The sequence below is a fragment of the Barbus barbus genome, assembly GCF_936440315.1.
Source record: "Barbus barbus genome assembly, chromosome: 29".
Classification (NCBI taxonomy): Eukaryota; Metazoa; Chordata; class Actinopteri; order Cypriniformes; family Cyprinidae; genus Barbus; species Barbus barbus.
Window position 1 is genome coordinate 20,397,446 of NC_136757.1, and position 21,501 is coordinate 20,418,946.

The window sequence follows — 21,501 nt, forward strand, 5'->3', positions numbered from 1 at the left end:
TAAGCTTTTCAGTCCTTTGCATCTCACCTTTCATTTGACTTGATTTTGCACCGGTGGACATCTCGGGGTATTTAGGATATTCTGACACACAAACATTTCCTGTAGTTAAATTAATATGCTCCTTCCACAGCTTTAATTATATAATTATACACAGTCTGTGTTTATTAAAGGAACACTCCCCTTTTTTTGGAAATGGGCTCATTTTACTACTCCCCTAGAATTAAACAGCTGAGTTTTACCGTCTTTGAATCCATTCAGCTGATCTCCGGGTCTGGCGGTAGCACTTTTAGCTTAGTTAGCATAGATCATTGAATCAGATTAAACCATTAGCATTTAGTCATCAAAAATGACCAAAGAGTTTCGATAATTTTCCTATGTAAAACTTGACTCTTCTGCAGTTACATCGTGTATTAAGACCAACAGAAAATGAAAAGTTGCTGATGCAGAAAAGCTAGTTCATGCATTCATGACCTCTAGACTGGATTATTGTAATGCACTGCTACCTGGTTGTCCTGCATCTTCAATAAACAAGCTATAGATAGTCCAAAATGCAGCGGCTAGAGTTCTTACCAGGTCAAGAAAATATGATCATATTACCCCAATTTTACAGTCTCTGCACTGGCTACCTATTCAGTTCTGTATCATTTACAAAATATTATTACTTGCCTATAAGACCCTAAATGGTTTAGCTCCTGCGTACCTAACTTGTCTTCTACCACGCTACAATCCAACCCGCTCCCTAAAGTCGCAAAACTCTGGACTTTTGGTAGTACCTAGGATAGCAAAGTCCACTAAAGGAGGTAGAGCTTTTTCACATTTGGCTCCCAAACTCTGGAATAGCCTTCCTGATAACGTTCGGGGTTCAGACACACACTATCTGTTTAAATCTAGATTAAAGACATGTCTTTAGCCAAGCATTCACATAATGCATTTTATAATCTTGTACTGCAGTTATATCTGATCAAATGTACATGAATAATAATATTTAGCTTGGGTTGAACAAATAATTTTTGCTTAGATGGATCAGCAGCTACGCTAATTATGTCTCTATTTGTTTCTCTGTTTCTGCCACGGGATTAACTAGGAATTACAGAAGCTTCAGTCTGGATCCAACCCTTAAATGATCTGAGATGACCGAACACTCAGACTGAGAAAAGATTATGCCAGCTCCTCAGAGGATGCCAACGCTCAGACAACATACAGAATTACCTAATTTTGTCATAAGTTAAATATATTAATGTTCTGCAATATATCAATATATTGTCGAAACTTAATTTCACATAGAGCTGCTTTTCAACGATTTGTATCGTAAAAAGCGCTATACAAATAAACTTGAACTTGAATTTAAGAAGAACACCGTCTCCAGAATGAAACATGGAGGTGGGAGTGTAATGCTGTGGGGATGTTTCAGTGCGTTTTGAACTGGGAATCTCGTCAGGGTCAAAGGAATCATGAAAACAGAAGACTAGGAGAAGATTTTGAAAGAGAACCTCAGGCAATCTGCAACAAAAGATGGTTTGGGTCGACATTTTGTCTTCCAGCATGATAGCGACTCAAAGCATACCTCATTTCTGGTGAAGAAGTACCTCCAAATGAGCAAAGTGAATGTACTTGACTGGCCTGCATAAAGCCCAGACTTGAATCCAATAGAAAATCTGTGGGGCACATTGAAGACCAGAGTCCATGCCAGGAGAACAACAAATCTGGAGGAGCTTGAGAGATTTGCTGAGGAGGAATGGGCTGCGACTCCTTAGGAGACATGCCTGAAACTTGCTGAGAACTACAACAAACGACTAAAGGCTGTTATCAAGCAAAAGGGATACACCATTGACTATTAACATCAGAGGGCTAATAATTTTGGCCTGTAGACTTTTTTTTATTATTGGTTATAATTTTGTTTCTGATTGTATTACAAACATTCCAAGCTTCCTAAATAAACTATTGTTTAGAAATGCTGTGTTGAAAAAATCTCTCTGATAAACAGCACTTGGGAATTATTTAAAAAATGAAATATTTTATAGGTGGATGATAATTTTGTCTTCAACTGTATTCTATCCAAACTGATCATTTTGATTATATACCACAGTTTATTATAAGAACAATTTACATAACAAAATTAAATAAATATGAACTATATGAATTAAAATGCATATTTCAAAGATACAATTTGCACAACATTTATGTGATAAAATTTAAAAGAAAAAATAAAGATTGCCCTTATTTATCGACGAGGAAGTCCCATGTAAACTGTCCATCAATATTTTTTATCACATATTACACATGCATAACCTGTGGATATGTTATCTATGGGTAAAGGCTTCATTTGCTTTTTCATACAGCTCTGCAAAGCGGAGAAAAGTACGGGCAAGAATATGGGCAAAGACACTGACTTCTTGTTCTTTCCACTGCGAGGTAAAACCCAATAAATCATGTGAATGCTGCCTCATTAGAGAACTACATGTTCTGGACGTTTGGCTGTGTTCTTCTCTCTCACGTGGTGTTCTGGTATGATACACGATTGAGTGCAGTTTTACCAGGCTAATCTAGTACTAGAGGGCAACAGTGGGGGGAACGGAGAAGAACGGGCTTCATGATGGTTGGTGTGTTTGAAGTGGATCTTCTTTTTTGAAGTGTTGAAAATGGGATCATTTAGGTTTAATGCGTGTGAGCGTGAATGTGTGTGACTGATCTCCATCTGTTGTGTGTAGGAGAAGTGGAGGAAAGAAAGATCTGGTATGAGAGCGAGAGAGTTGAGTTCAGCCCTGTGAGAGCTCTGGCTTGGTTGTCACTCTACATTGCCAACATGAGCTCACAGCAATTACATCTAACTCAATCCAGCAGGCCTCTCTTGCCCTCCTTCCTTTTTCCCTCTTTTCACTTCCCTCATTCTGCATGTATATCTCTCACTTTTCTCTTCCCATCACTCTCTTCTCCACCATTAAAACTTCCTACATGCCTGACACTGCTTTCAACTGTAGAAACCCTTTATAAATGTAATTCATTACTGTCCTCTAATTAAAAGCTCTCTGCCGTTCACTCATCTTTTTAAAAACATTCCTATCAGAACTTTGACTAGCCTCTTTAAAAACTTGCTTTCATTCGATTTACTAAAAACTGTCACCTTTGCCCACAGACAAAAAGCACAACCTTCCTTGCATTCTGAAGTAACATCATGTATGCATTTCTTTTGGGACTTGGCACCAGTGGCCTGATCCAACCTTTTCACATGGTTGAGTAAAATATTGAGGAAACTGTCAGAATAACTCATTTGATGTGAGAATTTGTACCAGACATAGACATAGTCAGACATAGCAGACGGAAACCAGGTTTGCACCAGCCAGAGTAACTTAGCCAAACTTCTGCTTTGGCTGTCTTCAGAGAGTTTTTCTGTCAGCCGAATGATGAAAACATACATTCATATCTCCCTATGTCAAATATGGTTTTGATGGAGAACCTGCAGTTTCAAAGGCGTGTTCTCGGTCTAATATAGGTCTAACCCTATATATATATTCTCTGTCTATATGTCTAATTTGTAATTTGTCTCTTGACCATATGTGAACTTTAATTTTATTTTTACATTAAAGTGCACAGAGATGTAGTAAGGTGCTATGCTAACTGCTATATATATATATATATATATATATATATATTATTATTATTATTATTATTTTTTTAATCCTTAACATTTTAATTTAACATTTAAACAAGACCATTATTTATTAGTAGCCTACTTTGTTCCTCGCTTCCAATTCTAAACACTAGGGGTCGCCATTAGATCAAATGTAGTTTTAAACAGCGCAAAGAAATGCAAGTCAAATGTCCCTCGAGAAAAATAGTCCCTTCGGGAGCAGTTTCATTTAAAAACGAAATCAACTACATCTAAGAATATGCATCACTGTAATCTCATTTCGCCCATGTGCCATATTTACTAGGCTACAGTTATTGTATACAATAGCCTACAATTTACTGGTATTAGCCGCCAAAATGTCAGAAAAATGGTGAAAGCTGTTTGAAAGAGCAGCAGGTGTCAGTTGTAGTGAACTGGATCATGTCATGACTGAACTCTCAGAAGTGTGGGGAATCATGGGATAGCCTACAAGAGACGCGAATAGAATGAGATCAAGCACCCGATGGATCACGTAAATGAGCAATGTGGAAAGAATGAAGGGAATAAACGAAAGTGAATAAAGAGCTCTGAACAAGTGTTTCAAAAGTCAAAATAAGAAATAAACAATTAGATATTATTTCGCCATTAGCCTACATGTTTAGTTAGTAAATGATCTGCACAATACTTCTAAGTTATTTTTGCATATTATATTTGCATACATTAGCCTATCTGCATACCCAACTTAAAGGTGGCTTAGGGGGACTTTTACGGTAGCCTACGATTTTTATATAGCTACCTAATAGCCACTGGAGCACCTGCATCTGCATGATAGTTTGTTTGTTTACATTCTTATGAAATATATTCTAATAATAAAGCTATCATGTTGAGATATCACTGAGCAGTTTTTCAACAGTTCTTTGCGCATTTGAGAGATCTCACCCTGCCTCAATGATCTGGTGAAGGGTGTGAAAATCTGGAGGAGGCAACCTGCTTTCGTCAAGAGGTAACCTCCACCTCTCTCTACCCCTCCTTACACACCCTCTCTGTCTTCCAGCCTCCCATTCACTCACACACCCGCTCAGGTTGTGATAGCGGTGTCCATCAGGCAGAGATGCCGGCTGAGCGATTCGTGGCGGTGGCTGTGATTTGCGCTCTGATGGCGCAAAACTCCCGTGGGGAGCTTGTGGCTCATGTGCAGGAGCTGAATCCCGTGCCTGAATCCTCCCTGCTCAAGCCCAAAGTCATGATCGCGATTCTGGCTCGGAACTCGGCGCACAGCCTGCCGTACTACCTGGGCTGCATCGACCGCCTGGACTACCCCAAGGACCGGATTGCGATATGGTGAGACTCTCCAAACTGGACTTTTATGGAGTGCGGCTGTATGGTTTGCTTTGCAGCAAGTGCGCTGGTTGAAAACTGAGAAGGTCTGGTACATAGTGGAGTTATTGTGAAGTGCAGGCAGGTAAGGTTTGGTTAATGAAAACCTTCTGGCAGATAGAAGAACAGAGACGCCGCTGTCTGCGTGCAGCAGACCTGTTAAAGCAGTTTTACTGCACTCTGTCCACGCGTGTGCACGGATTTAATAACATGTTAAATGAAGATGAAAGGCTTTTGCTGGCTAAGCAACATGTCCTGTCGGTTCTCTTTATAATTAGAGTTTTAGGAGAATTTCTGTCAGCATAATTTTCGCGTGGCAATCAGTTGACTTTCGTCTCGCTCAGCCGCCCCTACCATCCGTCATAGGCTACTTGCAAGATGTGTAATAACAAATTAAATAAAAGTGACAGATAATTGCAATACCTATGTTTTGTGCTGTCCGAAACATAAAAATCTAATGAGTTGAGTGTTTCAAATGAGGCACGCATTTATGAAGTGAAATTAATTTTGAATCCTTTTGCATATCATTTGCAAAAATAAACTCTAACACAGACTAACTTGCTGTTTTCATATAGCCAATTTCTACCACTTTGAATTTAAAGCCGCACGGAAGTAGCAGCATGTCTTTTTTCATTATTGTGATGTAGGCTACATCCGAGTGTACTTTCCAACTTTTGTTGATTGGATTTTGAGATGCTTTGCAATCAAAAGTGGATGCAGATGAACACAAACTTTCAGGCGCACAAGTCACCAGAGAGAAGTCTGTACTTTTCACCAGAAGATATGGTTATGACATTTTGATTAAACAGTACAAGTCAGCAACAATTAATAAAAAAAACAAAACATGCATGGATAAATTGTTTACAATAAGATCGATATGATTCATTTATAAAATATAGGGTGAATTTTTATTTCATGCCAACTTTAGCTGCCTGTGGACATTTGTATGTGTATGTGCACAATTATGAAGACCTACAGGAGTTTACTGAACAAACGGAGCAGTCAAGTGACAGGCTGAAAGTCTCACTGCTTTGCGAAAGAATGTGGGGAATTAGGGGGAAGAAAGGATGGAGTGAGAGGAAAGGGCAGGGGAGGGGAAGGGAACTGTTGAAAATTACACAGGGCAGGGGCACCACGAGTGGCCTTACAATCCACATTCCATCCCTATTGACCACGCGCACTGGTCAACCACAATGGCATCTCTCTGCCCAAATTTGAATTCTCTTATTTGTTAAGTAAGTATCTCAGATTGGATCAAAGTCTGAATGAGGTGGAAGAGTTGTGTTTACACTAGAATTTGTGTGTGTTAATTCTGCTAAACTGAAAAATACTATAGCATAACTGGAACAGAATAAGCAACATTTTTTTATATATTTATTACTGTAATCCTGACTAACAGTTTTGGAGATTTTTTTTATTCAAGTAAATAATAGCTTGTAGGTAACTAGGCCCACTGTACTTAAAAAGGTAGACAAGATGGTCGATATGAAATGAAAATTCATGATTGCATTCAGATCTGCTTCCATCCAATCAGCAACTGATGGAAAAAAAACAAGTCTTTTTTGTTAATCCGGTTTACTCGAATGTATATCACAATAATAATAAAAAAATCTGTTGCTACTTTCATTTCATCACAACCTTAAAGGAACTTTGATTACATTTAGAGTTTCTGTGATTGTTTGACTTTAGCGGGAGCTAAGCTACTATAACACTGAAGAGAATTGTTAGCACTAAGAGAGACAGAGAGGATGATCTCCTCTGACAGTGTCTTGATTAATGGCTCAGACAGTCTTAAGTAATAAAGAAGGAAGAGTGTGAATTCAGCGTTATGTTCCCTAAAGGCACAGTCCTGTAATTAGCCAAACGGTGTTCAAGCTAATGGTGCCAACACAGCTTTTGACATAAGTTAGAAATGACTGATCACGTTACAGTCAAAATTACTGAACACAGGCTCATTTATAAGAGCTGACTGCTCTTTTGTGTCTGTTTACTAGTCTTATCGGTATGATGTGATTTTCTTGACAACCATGTGAGCAGTTTTCCTTCAGACTCAGGTGTCCATTCCAGCAGTTGTGATGCTGTTGTTGAGGAATGCTGGGCATTTTGGCTAGTTAAATAAACAAAGCATGTTGAGTAGCTATAACAAAGGGCTTGAGAATACAATAGAGATATGTTGGGTATTGATCTGAAGGTCAGACCTGTAAATGATTATGTGAATGTCATTACAGCTTTGAGTGTGTTTGTGTTTTTTATTAGATTTGCATGAGTTTTGCTGTTAATAAAACCCTGGTGCAGTGTTTAATGGGGTCTATAGACTAACTTGGGCATTTCTGCGGTTCTCCTTCACTATTGTTCTTTTCAACATGTCCAGAACCAGTTTCTGCTCTTTCCAACAACAGTTGGAACCCAACTGAATCCAAAAGGCCTCAACCCAGCAGGGGTTCAAGTGTAGAGGAACAATAGTGTTCAGAAGTCCAGACGGCAGGACGATTGCAGACTTTAGTCATGGGTGTCTAGAGTTGAGCTGGAATAGTAGTTTATTGGTGTGCAGTGTTTTGGGTCAGGGCAGGTGACCAAATAATCTGCACAATACTGTTATGTAAAAATGACATGGTTGTATAGTGGATATTGCAGCCTTTTCATTGCAAACACTTGTTTGCAATTTTGGAGTGTTTAGTCACATGATATTTTATGGTTCTGTTGAGTGGCTCAAAATGTTCTGAGGTCCAATGCAGCTGCTAATGAAATATGTACTATTGCATAACTTTCACCAGGTATTATATAGACGATTTTGGTATTTCGAGGTGACAGAGGTTTATGTTGTTGGAGGGGAAATGCAGTTTTATTGCTCTCTGCTGGTTTCATCCTTCTGGGAAACCACTGGGATGACTAACATTGTCTGCAGTGCAAGAAATCAATCGATCTGTCTACCTCTCCCTTTTTCAATCTTTTTCTCTCACACCGCTTTCTAAGTTTTTCACTGTCTATTTGTCTGCTCTTGTTCTGTGCATTATCACATATCACATACCTTTTTCACAGTGTTTCACAGATGTATGTACTGTATATTCGCAAGGAAGATGAAGGCAGAGTCTCTGAGTTCATGTGAATGTTTGATAAACTCTGTCAGTGTGACTGTGGGAATCTCTCCTGCTTTCCAGACCGACTAGTCTATGATTCTATATGCACTCCTAAGAAAAGCATTCACGTTTTTACAGATGTGTGTTTACAACTAATTTAACTGCTTTTGTTGCTTTTATCAGATTTGTAACTCCAGAACAGATGTATAGGAGAACAATGAGTCACTGAAAAGCAGATTAAGCTGAAATGTTCTGGATGGATCTCTTAGGTCCTAGTTTGCAGCTGTATAAAATTAAATGTTTTGGTACATTTATTGTCAATGAAATTATGTACTTGTAAAGATGTCAAATGTCATTAGGGGGGATGAACTAGCATCACACTCTAGATGTGTTTGTGTGTGACATGGCAGAGCTGTGTTGACAGAGGGTGGCTGGAGGAATTTGAGTACAGCAAGGGTTTCACGAGCCCCTTTGCCCCCTCCTCAATCTACAAGAGCCAGGCAGCCACGTCAGCCCATGCATGGGAGCAGAGCCACTGCAAAGCAAGCAAACACACACACACACACATCTGTTTCTATGTTTGAACCGATGGACATTTTCATTAATATTTAAAAACTTTTGTTTTAATTACATTCAATTTTTTGTTGTATCTTTTATCAATAAATAATTTACCAAAGCAGAACTATTTCGGCACAGTGTATGCAGTAGTATATTTTGTCAATTGTTTGTGTAATAGGGATAGTTCACCTAATATGATTCTGTCATCATTTATTAACCTTTATGTTGATCCAAAAATTTTATTTTTTAAGTCCTTTGGACACAGAAAAGATCAAAAAGGTATTTTTTGTCTATACAATGAAAGTCAGTGGCCCAGTGTTGATTTGGACACCATTTACTTTTATTGACATAAACAGTTGAAACATTTTTAAAATATCTTTTTAGGTGTTCTGAAGAAGAAATACATAGAGGTTTGGAATGACATGAAGGTGAGTAAATCATGACCTAATTTTCATCTTTGCATTGAACAGTTCCTTTAAATCCCTTTAAAAAGTCATTAGAGGATCTACATCAACATTAGTCCAGATATATTTGAAAACGCGTTTTCAAAAATAGAAGAATAGTTTCAGGAATAGTTTCAAAACGCTCTCCATTGCAATTAGCATTTTTAAAAAATTTCTAAAAGTTTTTCGTCAATACTGATGATAAAACAAATTCATGTTATGAAGGGCATAGTTTGTAGTTATTAAAGACTGTTCTTTATGCATTATGAACACACATGCTCATCTTAATACAACAGACCCATTGTTATAGTTGAAATGGGTAATCAGCCTAGAAGGAAGTTTGTTTTGGTGTTGTCAGAGCAGCTTTGAACAGTAGAAGACTTTATTAATATCTTTTTTACTGGTTTATCTAATTCAGGGTTATTTCATGTATTCTCTGTGTTTTTACTCAAACATGATTGCTTCTTTTATTAGGGGATAGTCTTCTTTATCTCTGATGACTGAACTGTGCAGGTGGAGAAAGTATAAGATGTGCGTGTTTGGAGGTGAGTAGCATGTGGTCTCCAGATGCTGTCAATAAGGACATATGGAGGATAAACAGAGAGACAAAAAGAGAGAGTGAGCCTCGGGCAGTCAGATAATGAGCTGGAGACTTACAATAAACTTCAAACGGGCGGTGAAAGAAAATCGGGTTTTTATAAGCAAAGTCCTGCTTCCTCCAAGCACAGCAGGAGCGCACACATACAAAACCAAGACCTAAATGTTCTGCCACACACACACACACACATATACATACATCCCTGACACTTTTAATCACCTTTATCATGAGGTCCACTTACAGAATATTGCAAGTGAAATAACTTTTATGCTTTTGCCTTGCCTTGCCTAATTGCAGCTTGGACTGAGGGTTTATTTCCCAAACATTAAAAATGAAAATAAATCGATATACAGATTTGGAGAAGTGTCTAAATAATATTGTAGAATATAGACCTTGTTCAGAAAGTGTATGTAACGTGGTCAGTGTCAGCAGTGTGTTTTTGCCCTTGGGTGTGGAAATTTGTTAGGGTTCGAGAGGTGAGAGTGAAAGGTGAGGAGAATGTGTCTGTCCGGATATATGACTGACTGAACCTTCAGAAACCAGAAGTTTGAGTCATTCATATGCTGGCAGGTTCGAATTCCTCTGGCTGTTTACTTGCCCGGTCATGAATTTGAGTGTTGCCCCCTGCGGCCAGAGCTGAGACACAGCCTCCAAGACTTCATACAGGCAGAAATACACTCACATCAGCACAAATTTGTTTATATTTGGGTAATACATTTTTATAAAATAATTAATTTAAACATTTATATTTAAACAATTAATATTAATTACTATTAATAAAAAAGTAATGGGAATCATGATTACAAATAATTTTGAGCACAATTGTCAAATTCTAATGATATGTTATTGATGATACTGTAATATAAAATATATACGTATTTTATATATAACAATACATTTTATATATAACAATACATTTCTCTTTTTCTTTTGATTTTAGGAGAAATATGACCCAGACATGTTCTTCATGAGATTTCCCCATTTACAGTCAGACATAATGCAAGCAAATAGAAATGTAGCATAAAGTCATGCATAAATCATAAATCAAATCATAAATCAAGTCATAAATCTAAATTCTCACCAGAGAAACTTGCACACTTCACTATGTGTATAGGTGCAGTTTTCTTTGTCATGGAGAAGCATAACCTAAAATGCATTGTGTGGGTCTCTCCCCAGGAGGGTCGGAGAAGAACACATGTGCAATCATTTGCCATTAGAGAGTCATTTAAAGAGATGCAGTGAGTCTGTATATTCCAGATGTTTATGGCTGCAGCAGTGTGACAGAACCACAATATGTTTATTTAATTACTTTTGCTTTTCTGCTTCATTGTTCATTCTGATTATAATGGATTTTTCACAGATGTTCTGGAAAATTTATTCCAGCTCAAAGGTCTGTTTTCCTATAAAGCAACTGTGGCACACTTGCATTAGCTGAAGTCATCAGAAAAGTGGTGTGTGTGAAAGCAGTGATCTTTTTGACAGTGAATTACCTGTCATTACCTGTGTGTCAGGTGTTTTTCGAACCAGTGATAAAAAAAACAGACTGCTTATCAAGCTTGATGCTGTCTGTTCCCTTTGCGGTTATACGCTCATAAAATCTTGGACACCCATAAAGCATACTTAAAACACACATTCATCACCTTGGCCTCTATTTTCGGCACTCTTTGTTGGAATATGTTGTTATGAGCGAGACTGTCTTGGCTGAGTAATTGTCTGTGTTTGTGTGAGTGACAAAATAGCAGTCGTGGTGTCAAATAACTGGTCTATCACTTGTTATTTAAAGACGAAGAGTGTATAATATGAGTTTACTTAGATGCACACACTGCATACACTGTTATCTGTTGTCTGACAATGTTTGTTTGTGGGAGTTATGTGTATTGGTGGGTTTACACTAGTATTATTCACTGCAGATGTTCGAGGCAGACATAGCCATAGATTTGGAAGGCGGCAGTGGGAAGATGGATGTGTTCCTCAAAATAAAAATAAACAAATCCCTGAAAATAAATAAACAAACCAAAAAAACGACAGTTACAGAAAATTATACATTTACATAATTTTACATCAGAAGTAGAACACAAATAGCCTCACCAAAATAGATTCATGTTTTGTCTTGTTTTATGCATAAATCTCAGTAAATTTAGTAACGTTAATTACTAAAGAATTCTTAAATGACTGTCAGTTTACTTGAAGTACAGTAAAATGGCACAAAAGAGACTTTCCCCCAGAGAATATATTGTAACCAGACTCATGTTTTGTCTTGTTTTAAAGCATAAACCTCAGTAAAATTAGTAAAGTTTATGCTTTAAAACAAGTAAATAATGTAATTCATCTTCTTAGCTAAATTTAGGCCTGTATTGCTTAAAAGATGTATAATTAGTACTTGAAAATAAGAAAAAAGGCTGGTTATGAATAGGCTTTTTGTACTTTATTATTATTATTATGACTCATTTAAATGTTTTTGCACTTGTCTACACATTAGGTGAAATGAATCCAGTTTAATTTTCTCCATTGCCTCAAGTTTCATCCCGATGCTGCGGCAGAACATCCCGCAGGGCTCTATTAATATGGATATACACACCGATTGAATTTTACTTCTGGTAAAAGTGGGGTGAGGAAATGTGAATGTGTGTGTGAATGTGACGACTGAGGTGATGTCAATATTTGTTGTTTTTTTCCCACATGGTTTCACTGCAGAGTCCCTGTGCAGTGGAGGTTTCCACTGGCACAGCCAAACGGCCCTGACTACACTGAGTGTGTTTGTGTGCTTGTCAGTGTTTACATGTGATCTCCACAAGCCACAGAGTAGTAATGCTGGGAAAACTCACTGTTATGTCACACCGTATATGTTCTTCGCTGTTAATGTAGTCAAAATATAAATTAGTTGCTGTTCTGCATAAATGTCGTTGCAAGTCATGGTATACTGTTTTATGAAGTCAGACATTTCAGAATTTTCACTTACTAGTAACAGATTTAACTATGCTAAGCTAGGCCCCTGAAATGCTAATATGAAACTTAGACAATACGTCTTTTTCTCCTCACAAGCTGCTGTTGGCAAGCTGTTGTTAAGTTCCTCACTTCCTTGCAAGCCCATAAATGCGCCTGAGGAATTTATCAGCCCTGGAAATACAGTGCTAGCTTGCTTGCAACATAAAATAGCACTTTTGACATCTTCACATGAATTTTAATAATCTTATCGAGCTTTGCCACAAGTCTAGGAGAAGGAAATACTATCTCAAAACACATTGTTGGCTGTTCCACCCTTGCCTGAGGGACGCGCATCGCTCTTTCACTGCTCCTGATTGGCAGCTGTTTTTGGAGATTGTCTTATGTTAAAATTATGTAAATTCTTCTTTATCGTTTCTTGAAGGGCTGCAACAGACCATAATGTGGACAACACCACATCCATGCTGAGAGAATGGCTGAAGAACAGGCAGAGCAGATACCATTACATGGAGTGGAGGCCCATGGAGGAGCCACGGTTGGTTGAAAACATCTTGTTCCAAAACAGGAGGTTTCAAAGTCAATTAGCACTAATGGCTGTTTATGTCTGGAATTTGCAACAGTCTGTTAATGTCTCTCCCGTCTAAATCTAATGATTTCCAGAACAGTGATTAAAAAGTCATGTCAATTCTGTCATTATTTTGTCACCATCCTGTTCCAAACCGATGCATCTTTTTTCTATGTAAGGTCATACACAGATGAGTGGGGGCCGAAACACTGGGCTCCATCTCGTTTCAATCATGTAATGAAGCTCAGACAGGCGGCACTGAAGGCTGCACGAGAGCGCTGGGCTGATTATATACTGGTGAGGTCACGCTGCCTTTCTTGTCATATTTGACTTATGTTGCATCTGTTACACTCACGTTAAATAAAAACCACAGGTACTATTACTCCAACTATTTTCATCATATGACACTTATGTTGATGCTAAATTGGTATTTTTATGTAAAACTAGAGTTCTGCAACTACATCTCTCTCTTTTTCACTAAGTTTGTCGACAGTGATAACCTCCTGACCAACCCACGGGTCCTGGATCTCATGATGGCAGAGAATCTCACTCTGGTGGCACCCATGTTGGATTCCCGATCCCTCTACTCAAACTTCTGGTGTGGCATCACGCCTCAGGTAAACCTTGTTCACCTTAGGCTCAAAGAGTGATATATTAAAGAGATATTCACTCACAAATACAAATTCTGTCATCATTTACTCACCCTTATGGTTTTCCAATCCTGTATGACTTCCTTTCACCTGTGGATATAAAAGAAAATATTTTTAAAAAGTGGTCACTAACATTTTTTGGTTACCAATTTTGATCAAAAGATCCTCTTTTGTGATTTTCCAGAAAAAAGCAAGTCATAAAGGGTTTGTAATGACATGAGGGCGAGTAAAAGATGACAGAATTTTCATTGTTGGGTGAACTAACCCTTTAAGGCAAGATTTATTGCTTTTGTTCAAAATGCATTCAAACGAAATGGTACGTTCAACATTCACAGTTAAAACATAATTGTGAACAATGCTTCAATAACCTGATATCTCTGTCATTTTCTCAGGGTTATTACAAGCGCACACCAGACTACCAGCCTATCCGTGAGTGGAAGCGTTTGGGCTGTTTCTCGGTTCCCATGGTGCACTCCACCTTCCTGTTGGATCTGAGACGTAGCGGCACACTCGACATGGCTTTCTACCCACCTCACACCGACTACAGCTGGGCGTTTGATGACATCATGGTCTTTGCGTTCTCTGCGCGACAAGCTGGTGAGAGATCTCTATTGGATTGCTTCAACAATGGTGCATTAAAAATGATTTGTATTTGTCTGATTATATGTTTTTGTAGACTATAATGTTTTATAAATAGTTTAAAGTAAGGTTTAATTCAGTATAATTCAAGTTAGGCAATGCATTAGGTAGAATGAACTAAAAATGGGCATTTTCTTTAGCATTTATTAAATTAGGTTTAATTATATAAATATTTAAATATCAAATAATAAAATCAAATGTGATAATATTAATGTGAATGGGTTGTATATGTAGAAATTAACATTAAGCTAGATTAATAAATGCTGGTATTATAGTATTTTTTATTGTTAGGTTATGATACACATTAACTAATGTTAAACCATTGAACATATTGTAAGTGTTGCCATTTTATTATTTAAGTGCGTGAGTTGTTTTTGAAATGAGTGCTTTTAAGCACGGAATGTTTTCAGAGCAAACAGATGAAGGCAGTTAAGAGTACCGTTCTTCTGTTTTTGAGACCCAGAACAGACACGGATCAGAAACTAACACATAAATCACTGCACCTCCAGCTGTCCAGCTCCAGTATATGTTGCTAAGGAGGGTTTGTGTTAATATAACAGTTTTAATGTCGGATAATCTTGTGGCTAATATCACCAGCTCCAGCTGGGCAGTTTTATGGCCTTTTTGGGTATTTTTGGATGGTCCATTAGGGAAGTAATGTGTGTGTGTGTGAGAGAGAGAGCATGCAGTGGATTTACAGTAAATCACATACACACACAGCTAACACAAAGCTATCAAACCATGACTCCAAACACATCCATGAATAAAGCCATGCCAACACCAAACTACACAGGCACATTAATGATGCAATGTAACATTCATGTTTCTCATTGTGTAAGGTGGGCTGACTGCATAGGGTACATAGAGTTATGTGAGATATTCATGATGTGTCTGTATTATGCTGTAATTTTTTTTCTGTAGGTGTGCAGATGCATGTATGTAATAGAGAACATTATGGTTTTCTGCCTGTACCTCTGAAGGCCCAGCAGAGTGTAGAAGATGAGGAGGAGAGTTTCACACACACCATCACTGAGGCCATGAGTGAGTATTATCACTCACAAACACATTATATACACATTAAAGCTAAACATGTTCATGCATTCACTACAGTTCAAAAATTTGGGGTTAATTCCCTTTTTAAATTCTTTTGAAAGAATGCTCTGCAAAACTGCATTTATTTGATCAGAAATACAGTAAAAACAGTAATAATGTGAAATATTATTACAATTTAAAATAACATTTCTATTTTTATATATTTTAAAATGTAAATTATTCCTGTTATGGTGAAGCTGAATTTTCAGAAGGCATTACTCTAGTCTTTAGTGTCACATAATCCTTCAGAAAGCATTCTGATATTGACTGATTTGGTGCTCAAAAAACATTTTTTTTTTTGTGGAAACCATGTTTTGTTTTCAGGATTCTTTGAATAGAAAGTTCAAAAGAATCACCTTTATTTGAAATAGAAATATTTTTTAACACTGTCACTTTTGATCATTTTAATGCATCTGCTGAATAAAAGTCTTGATTTCTTTAAAAATTAAATAAAATCTTACTGATCCCAAACTTTGGAACAGTAGAGTATGTTTATCAAGCCATTTTCTTCTTGGGGACTGTTGCCTGGTCCCCACTATGTAGGCAAACACACACACCCATAAGAAGCACACCCATGGCCACTGGCCCTAATAAACCACCCTTTTTCCAGCACTTTAACTCTTTTACACTTTATATTTTCAACCCTTATTAATTACAGGATTTATTTACATTTTGTTAGGTTCCAATGTGGAATTGTCAGATGTCCGTTTTATGCAACTAAAATGCCTTTTCTTCCAGTTGATCATGACATAAAACCCTCTGAGTTTCTCTTCACTCCATCCAAATCCCAGGACAAGATGGGCTTTGACGAGGTGAGAGAGCAAAATCTCTGGAATGTCTTGCTTGACTGGACACTTATAATAGATATTCTGCAGAGAAACCTCAGCTTATTTAAGCTTCTTTGAAGCGACATTTTCTTATTTTGCCCTGCTTCATTTCTCAGACTCTCTCATTCTCTTTTCTGCTCAGATCTTTCTGATTAACCTGAAGCGGAGGTTGGACCGGAGGGAACGGATGTTGAACACAATGGCGGTGCTGGGACTTGAGGCCACACTGGTTGATGCTGTAGATGGCAAGTAGGTCATCAAGGGGACATTCTGTGGAATCGTATTTGTGATGTTTGGGGTTTGGATGTTTGGGTTACTGTTGATTTGACCTTTTTTATTCCCCATCAGGGCTCTGAATACATCTCACCTTCAAGCTCTAGGTATAGAAATGATGCCGGGATATAAAGATTCATACTCTGGTAGGGTGCTGACGCGTGGAGAGATCGGCTGTTTCCTCAGCCATCACTTCACCTGGAAGCAGGTACAGACATATACACATATAAACAACATATAAACATATAAACCTTTAAAAAAAGAAAAAAAAAAAAAAAGTGGGAAGTTGTGGCCTAATGGTTAGAGAGTCATCTCGTAATCCAAAGGTTGCGGGTTCGAGTCTCGGGCCGGCAGGGATTGTAGGTGGGGGGAGTGAATGTCCAGCACTCTCTCCACCCTCAATACCACGACTGAGGTGCCCTTGAGCAAGGCAACGAAGCCCCAACTGCTCCCCGGGTGCCGCAGCATAAATGGCTGCCCCCTGCTCCGGGTGTGTGTTCATGGTGTGTGTGTGTTCACTGCTGTGCATGTGCACTTTGGATGGGTTAAATGCAGAGCACGAATTCCGAGTATGGGTCACCATACTTGGCCGTATGTCACGTCACTTTCACAAACATGTGACACTCCCTATTAATGGAATAGGGCCTAAGGTTTTTCCTTTTTCAGTATATAATTAATGTAAGAGGTCAGAGTTAAATATTATATGAATGACTTAATTTTGCATTAATTTTGTATGAAGTTTTCAGTTTTTGCAAAAATTTGGGACATGTCTTAATACAATTTAAAACTCTCCTTTTTTAGTGTAACAACATCAAATAAATATTTTAAATATATATAAAATAAATATAATAAGTAAATGTGATGAATAAAACATTAAATAGGAAAATTATACTTCTCTTAAATTAAAGGAAAATACTTGTTTAAATGTTTTCTTCTAATAACTTGTGTAAGAGTTGAATGATTGAGATTGTCAAATGCTGTCGATACTAATATTTGTCTAAAAACTTTTATATTTTTTTGGTTTATTTTATGTTAGATAAACATAAAAAATTTTTTTTTATATTAAATTATATTTCTTTAACGCATCTAATAATTATCACAGCACAATCATGGAATTTGTGCCTCTAATGATTTAAAACAAAGTAAGTGGAACATATTAGCAAAAAGTTCTGTATATATGTACACAAACACCGGGGACACACTGGACTCCCTGTGTCTTTATTTTTGGCCTCTGTTAAAACGTTCACTGTTAATTGGTGATTTATATAAGCCAAACATAGTATAATTGCCCATTTAATCAGATGAGCAACACTCAAGTAAATTTTTCCATTTTCTGAAACAAGATTTTTCAACAGACAAATCATTTTCCATTTAATCTCTCTGTGTGTGTGTGTGTGTGTGTGTCAAAGGTGGTGGAGAGAGGTCTGCAGCATGTGCTGGTGTTGGAGGATGACGTGAGGTTTGAGCCTCAATTTAAAAGGAGGTTACAGACCATCATGGAGGATGTTGAAAAAGCTCAGCTAAACTGGGACCTCATGTAAGAACAACACCAGCTGAAAACAAACACATGATGAGACGTTTTCATCGTTTAAAAAAGCACATTGATCTTTCTCTTTCTACATCTTTCTCTTTCTTCTTCGCTCTCCATAGATATGTGGGCCGTAAGCGGATGCAAGTAGCTCAGCCAGAGGTGTCTGTAGAGGGTGTTAATAATCTGGTGGAGGCTGATTACTCATATTGGACTCTAGGTTATGCCCTTTCACAGCAGGGGGCCAAAAAACTCCTCGCTGCTCAGCCATTCAGCAAGATGCTCCCTGTGGATGAGTTCCTGCCAGTCATGTTCAACAAACACCCAAAGTAAGTGTGATGCATGGATGGGTGTGTGGATAGATAGATTGATGGACGAGCCCGGTCTCATGAAAATGCGTATAAATAATACGCAAAATAAAAATGAAAACTCATGGTATTGATACGCATAAATGGACTTTGGCGTATATATGATACGAACGTGTTTGGCGTGCATATAATACGCAGTTTTCGTGTGCATATGATACGAAATTTGTTGGCATGCATATGATACGCAGTTTTCGTGTATATATGATAAGCATCTACCCCACAACCTTAACCCTACCTATCGCGTAGCATATACACGTCAAAGTCCAATGCTACGAGTTTTCATTTTTATTTGGCGTACTATTTATACGCACTTTCATGAGATCGGGTTGGGATGGACAGATAGATCAATGGATGGATGCAAGGATAGATTGATGGATAGATCGATGGGTGATGCACGGATAGTTCAATAGATAGATGATCGATTTATTGATAGATTGATGTATAGATGTATAGATGGATGCATGGTTAGAGACATGAATGAATGGATGGATGGATAGATAGATCAATGGATGGATGGATGCATAGATAGATATATCAATGAATGGATGGATGCACAGATGGATGATAGATCAATCGATGGATGGATGGATCAATGGACAGATAGATAAATGGATGGATGCATGGATAGATTGATGGATATATAGATATATGGGTGGATGGATCGATAGATAGATAGATAGATAGATAGATAGATAGATAGATAGATAGATAGATAGATAGATAGATAGATAGATAGATAGATAGATAGATAGATAGATAGACAGACACAGGTACACACTGAGGCTGTACTGCTGAGTGGAACAGACACAGTGCTAGATTGTTCAGAGTGGGGGGAAAAAGTATGGTGTCCCTACTGGGTCACACAATGACTGCCTTTCTACCCTGTTTCCTCTACTGGGAGGCCTGCTCAGCACTAGCTGTGTCGCCTTTACTGGCCCTTCTCTCTCTCGCCTAACACCCTCAGTACCCTGCGGTCCTTCTCCTCTGTTGTCTTGCATTCTCTGGGTCTCTCTCCCCACTTTGAGGAATTTTGGGAAGGGCCAGTTCTTCCTGTTCTCGGCATTCAAGGGACAAAATTCCCATTGATGGTTCTCTGAGTTTTGGGGGAAGGGCCATTGGTATAAGAAAGATAGATTACTGTATAAATATACTCCACTTTCTGTGTGTTTGTGGTGTGTGTGTGAGAGAGAGAGAGAGAGAGAGAGAGAGAGAGAGAAAGAGTCATTGTGTAACCCAAGTGTGTGAATTTAGTGTTGTATTATTGTAAAGTGTAGTACATAATGCTGTTTTCATGTCGTTTATATAGCTTTACCCATTGTATTTAATTGTACTAAATATACATTAATGTAAAACATTAGTATGCAGATATTTAGATGAAGTACGTTTAGGTTCAGTAAGATTTTTTTTTGTAAAGAATTTAATACATTTATTCAGCAACAATGTATGAAAGTAATGGCTGTTGAAAATTAGCTTTGCCATCACAGTAATTAATTAAAATATTTACATCAATTGTGTAATTTTTCTCATGCCCTTGCTTTTCTTCTCCCCTCCCCTCATGTCTCTCTCTCAGTGTGGCATTCATGTCTCACTTTGATCCCAGAGACCTGCATGCTTTCTCTGTTGAGCCGCTGTTGTTGTACCCAACACACTATACGGGTGAGCCGGGTTACTTCAGCGACACAGAGACTTCCACTATTTGGGATGACGAGGCCATCAGCACAGACTGGGACAGACAGTATGCTAAAAAAACTGCTCAGCAGGAACAAATTCGTTCCGTTGCTCAGAACAGCGTCACCGGGGACACACCACCGCCTGCGTCCCGAGCCTCGCGAGACGAACTCTGAGTCCTCAACGTGTTCTCAAACTACACAACTGAATGACAAAACACACCGACTCATAGACAACTCACTCCTCAATGTCCACCAGTCCCCTCCTCCTTGGCAACACTTTGGCCAATAGCATGACAGCTGGCTGGGATGCTCGAACACCATTGGCTTGCTGGTTGATTTTGCGCAAAGAAACACAAGCTCCTTTTATTTTCACATATTTATTTCATCATGCCTTCCAAGGACCAAACTGTCCTCGGTGGACATTTCAAAGTGTTTGAAGGATGAAAACACTGCGGAAGGACCGGACAGAGGAACATAGACATATGGGAGTTAGATTTGGGTTTGCTAGTGGATGAACAAGACAGATGGATCTTTATTTTAATGTTTTCTTAAAAAAAATGTTTTCTTTTGGTAATATAAAAACAAGATACGGTTTATGCACAGAGTACTGAATAAAAAAATCCTACAGCTTGTCTACATTTCTACTGTATATTGTCAGGAAGGAAATTATATTTTAAGTTGATATATTTATATTGCATCACAAAATCACTTTTAAACGTTATTCATGTGTCAAATATATATTAGAGCCATAAATTAAGAGCAATGGTTACATACTTTTGTGGGGAGGTTGTTCAAATCTGTCCTGTTTTCACATAATTCAGTTGTATAGGATTTAAAACTCTAAAATCTCTATCTAAAACGCGTTCAATTTTCTTAAAAGGAGAACATGTGACTTTTGACACACATCATTCACTGGTCATTAAGTATGTGATTTTTTTTAATAAGAGCAGCTGTACTCAATCTAGTTCAAAGTGTGTGTGAGACAAAAGGTGTTTTTGTGTTATTGTGAACATCATATCGTCACTAATTCCTTCCAGAATATTCCAGGAGGCTCATGTGTCTTAAGAAGTGTATGGTTCTACTGGGCATTATGTCAACTATCATAATTTGAAATGGCTGGATGCAAACGCCCTCATTTTTCCAAACACTCGTATTTTTCCACTCAGCAGGCTGGCTCCTGTTCTCTGACTGTTGATTTCATTACCTTCTTTGATATCTGAAGATGTCATGGTGCTGGTGGTGGACTGATTCAATAAAACTGACTGATCAATAATATAATGTGTCTA

At 37.9% G+C, this 21,501-nt stretch overlaps 1 protein-coding gene across 1 annotated transcript; it reads left to right on the forward strand.

The window, feature by feature from the left end:
- The first annotated feature begins 4,677 nt into the window (after positions 1-4,677).
- On the forward strand, positions 4,678-21,489 carry LOC306849045 (procollagen galactosyltransferase 2-like). Its single transcript, XM_079383898.1, has 12 exons — positions 4,678-4,948; positions 13,028-13,138; positions 13,348-13,465; positions 13,651-13,785; positions 14,211-14,415; positions 15,379-15,498; positions 16,288-16,361; positions 16,519-16,625; positions 16,725-16,857; positions 18,059-18,186; positions 18,300-18,506; positions 20,116-21,489. Exons 1-12 carry the CDS (start codon positions 4,719-4,721, stop codon positions 20,387-20,389), a joined length of 1,842 nt encoding a protein of 613 aa, XP_079240024.1. The 5' UTR covers positions 4,678-4,718; the 3' UTR covers positions 20,390-21,489.
- The last annotated feature ends 12 nt before the right edge of the window (positions 21,490-21,501 follow it).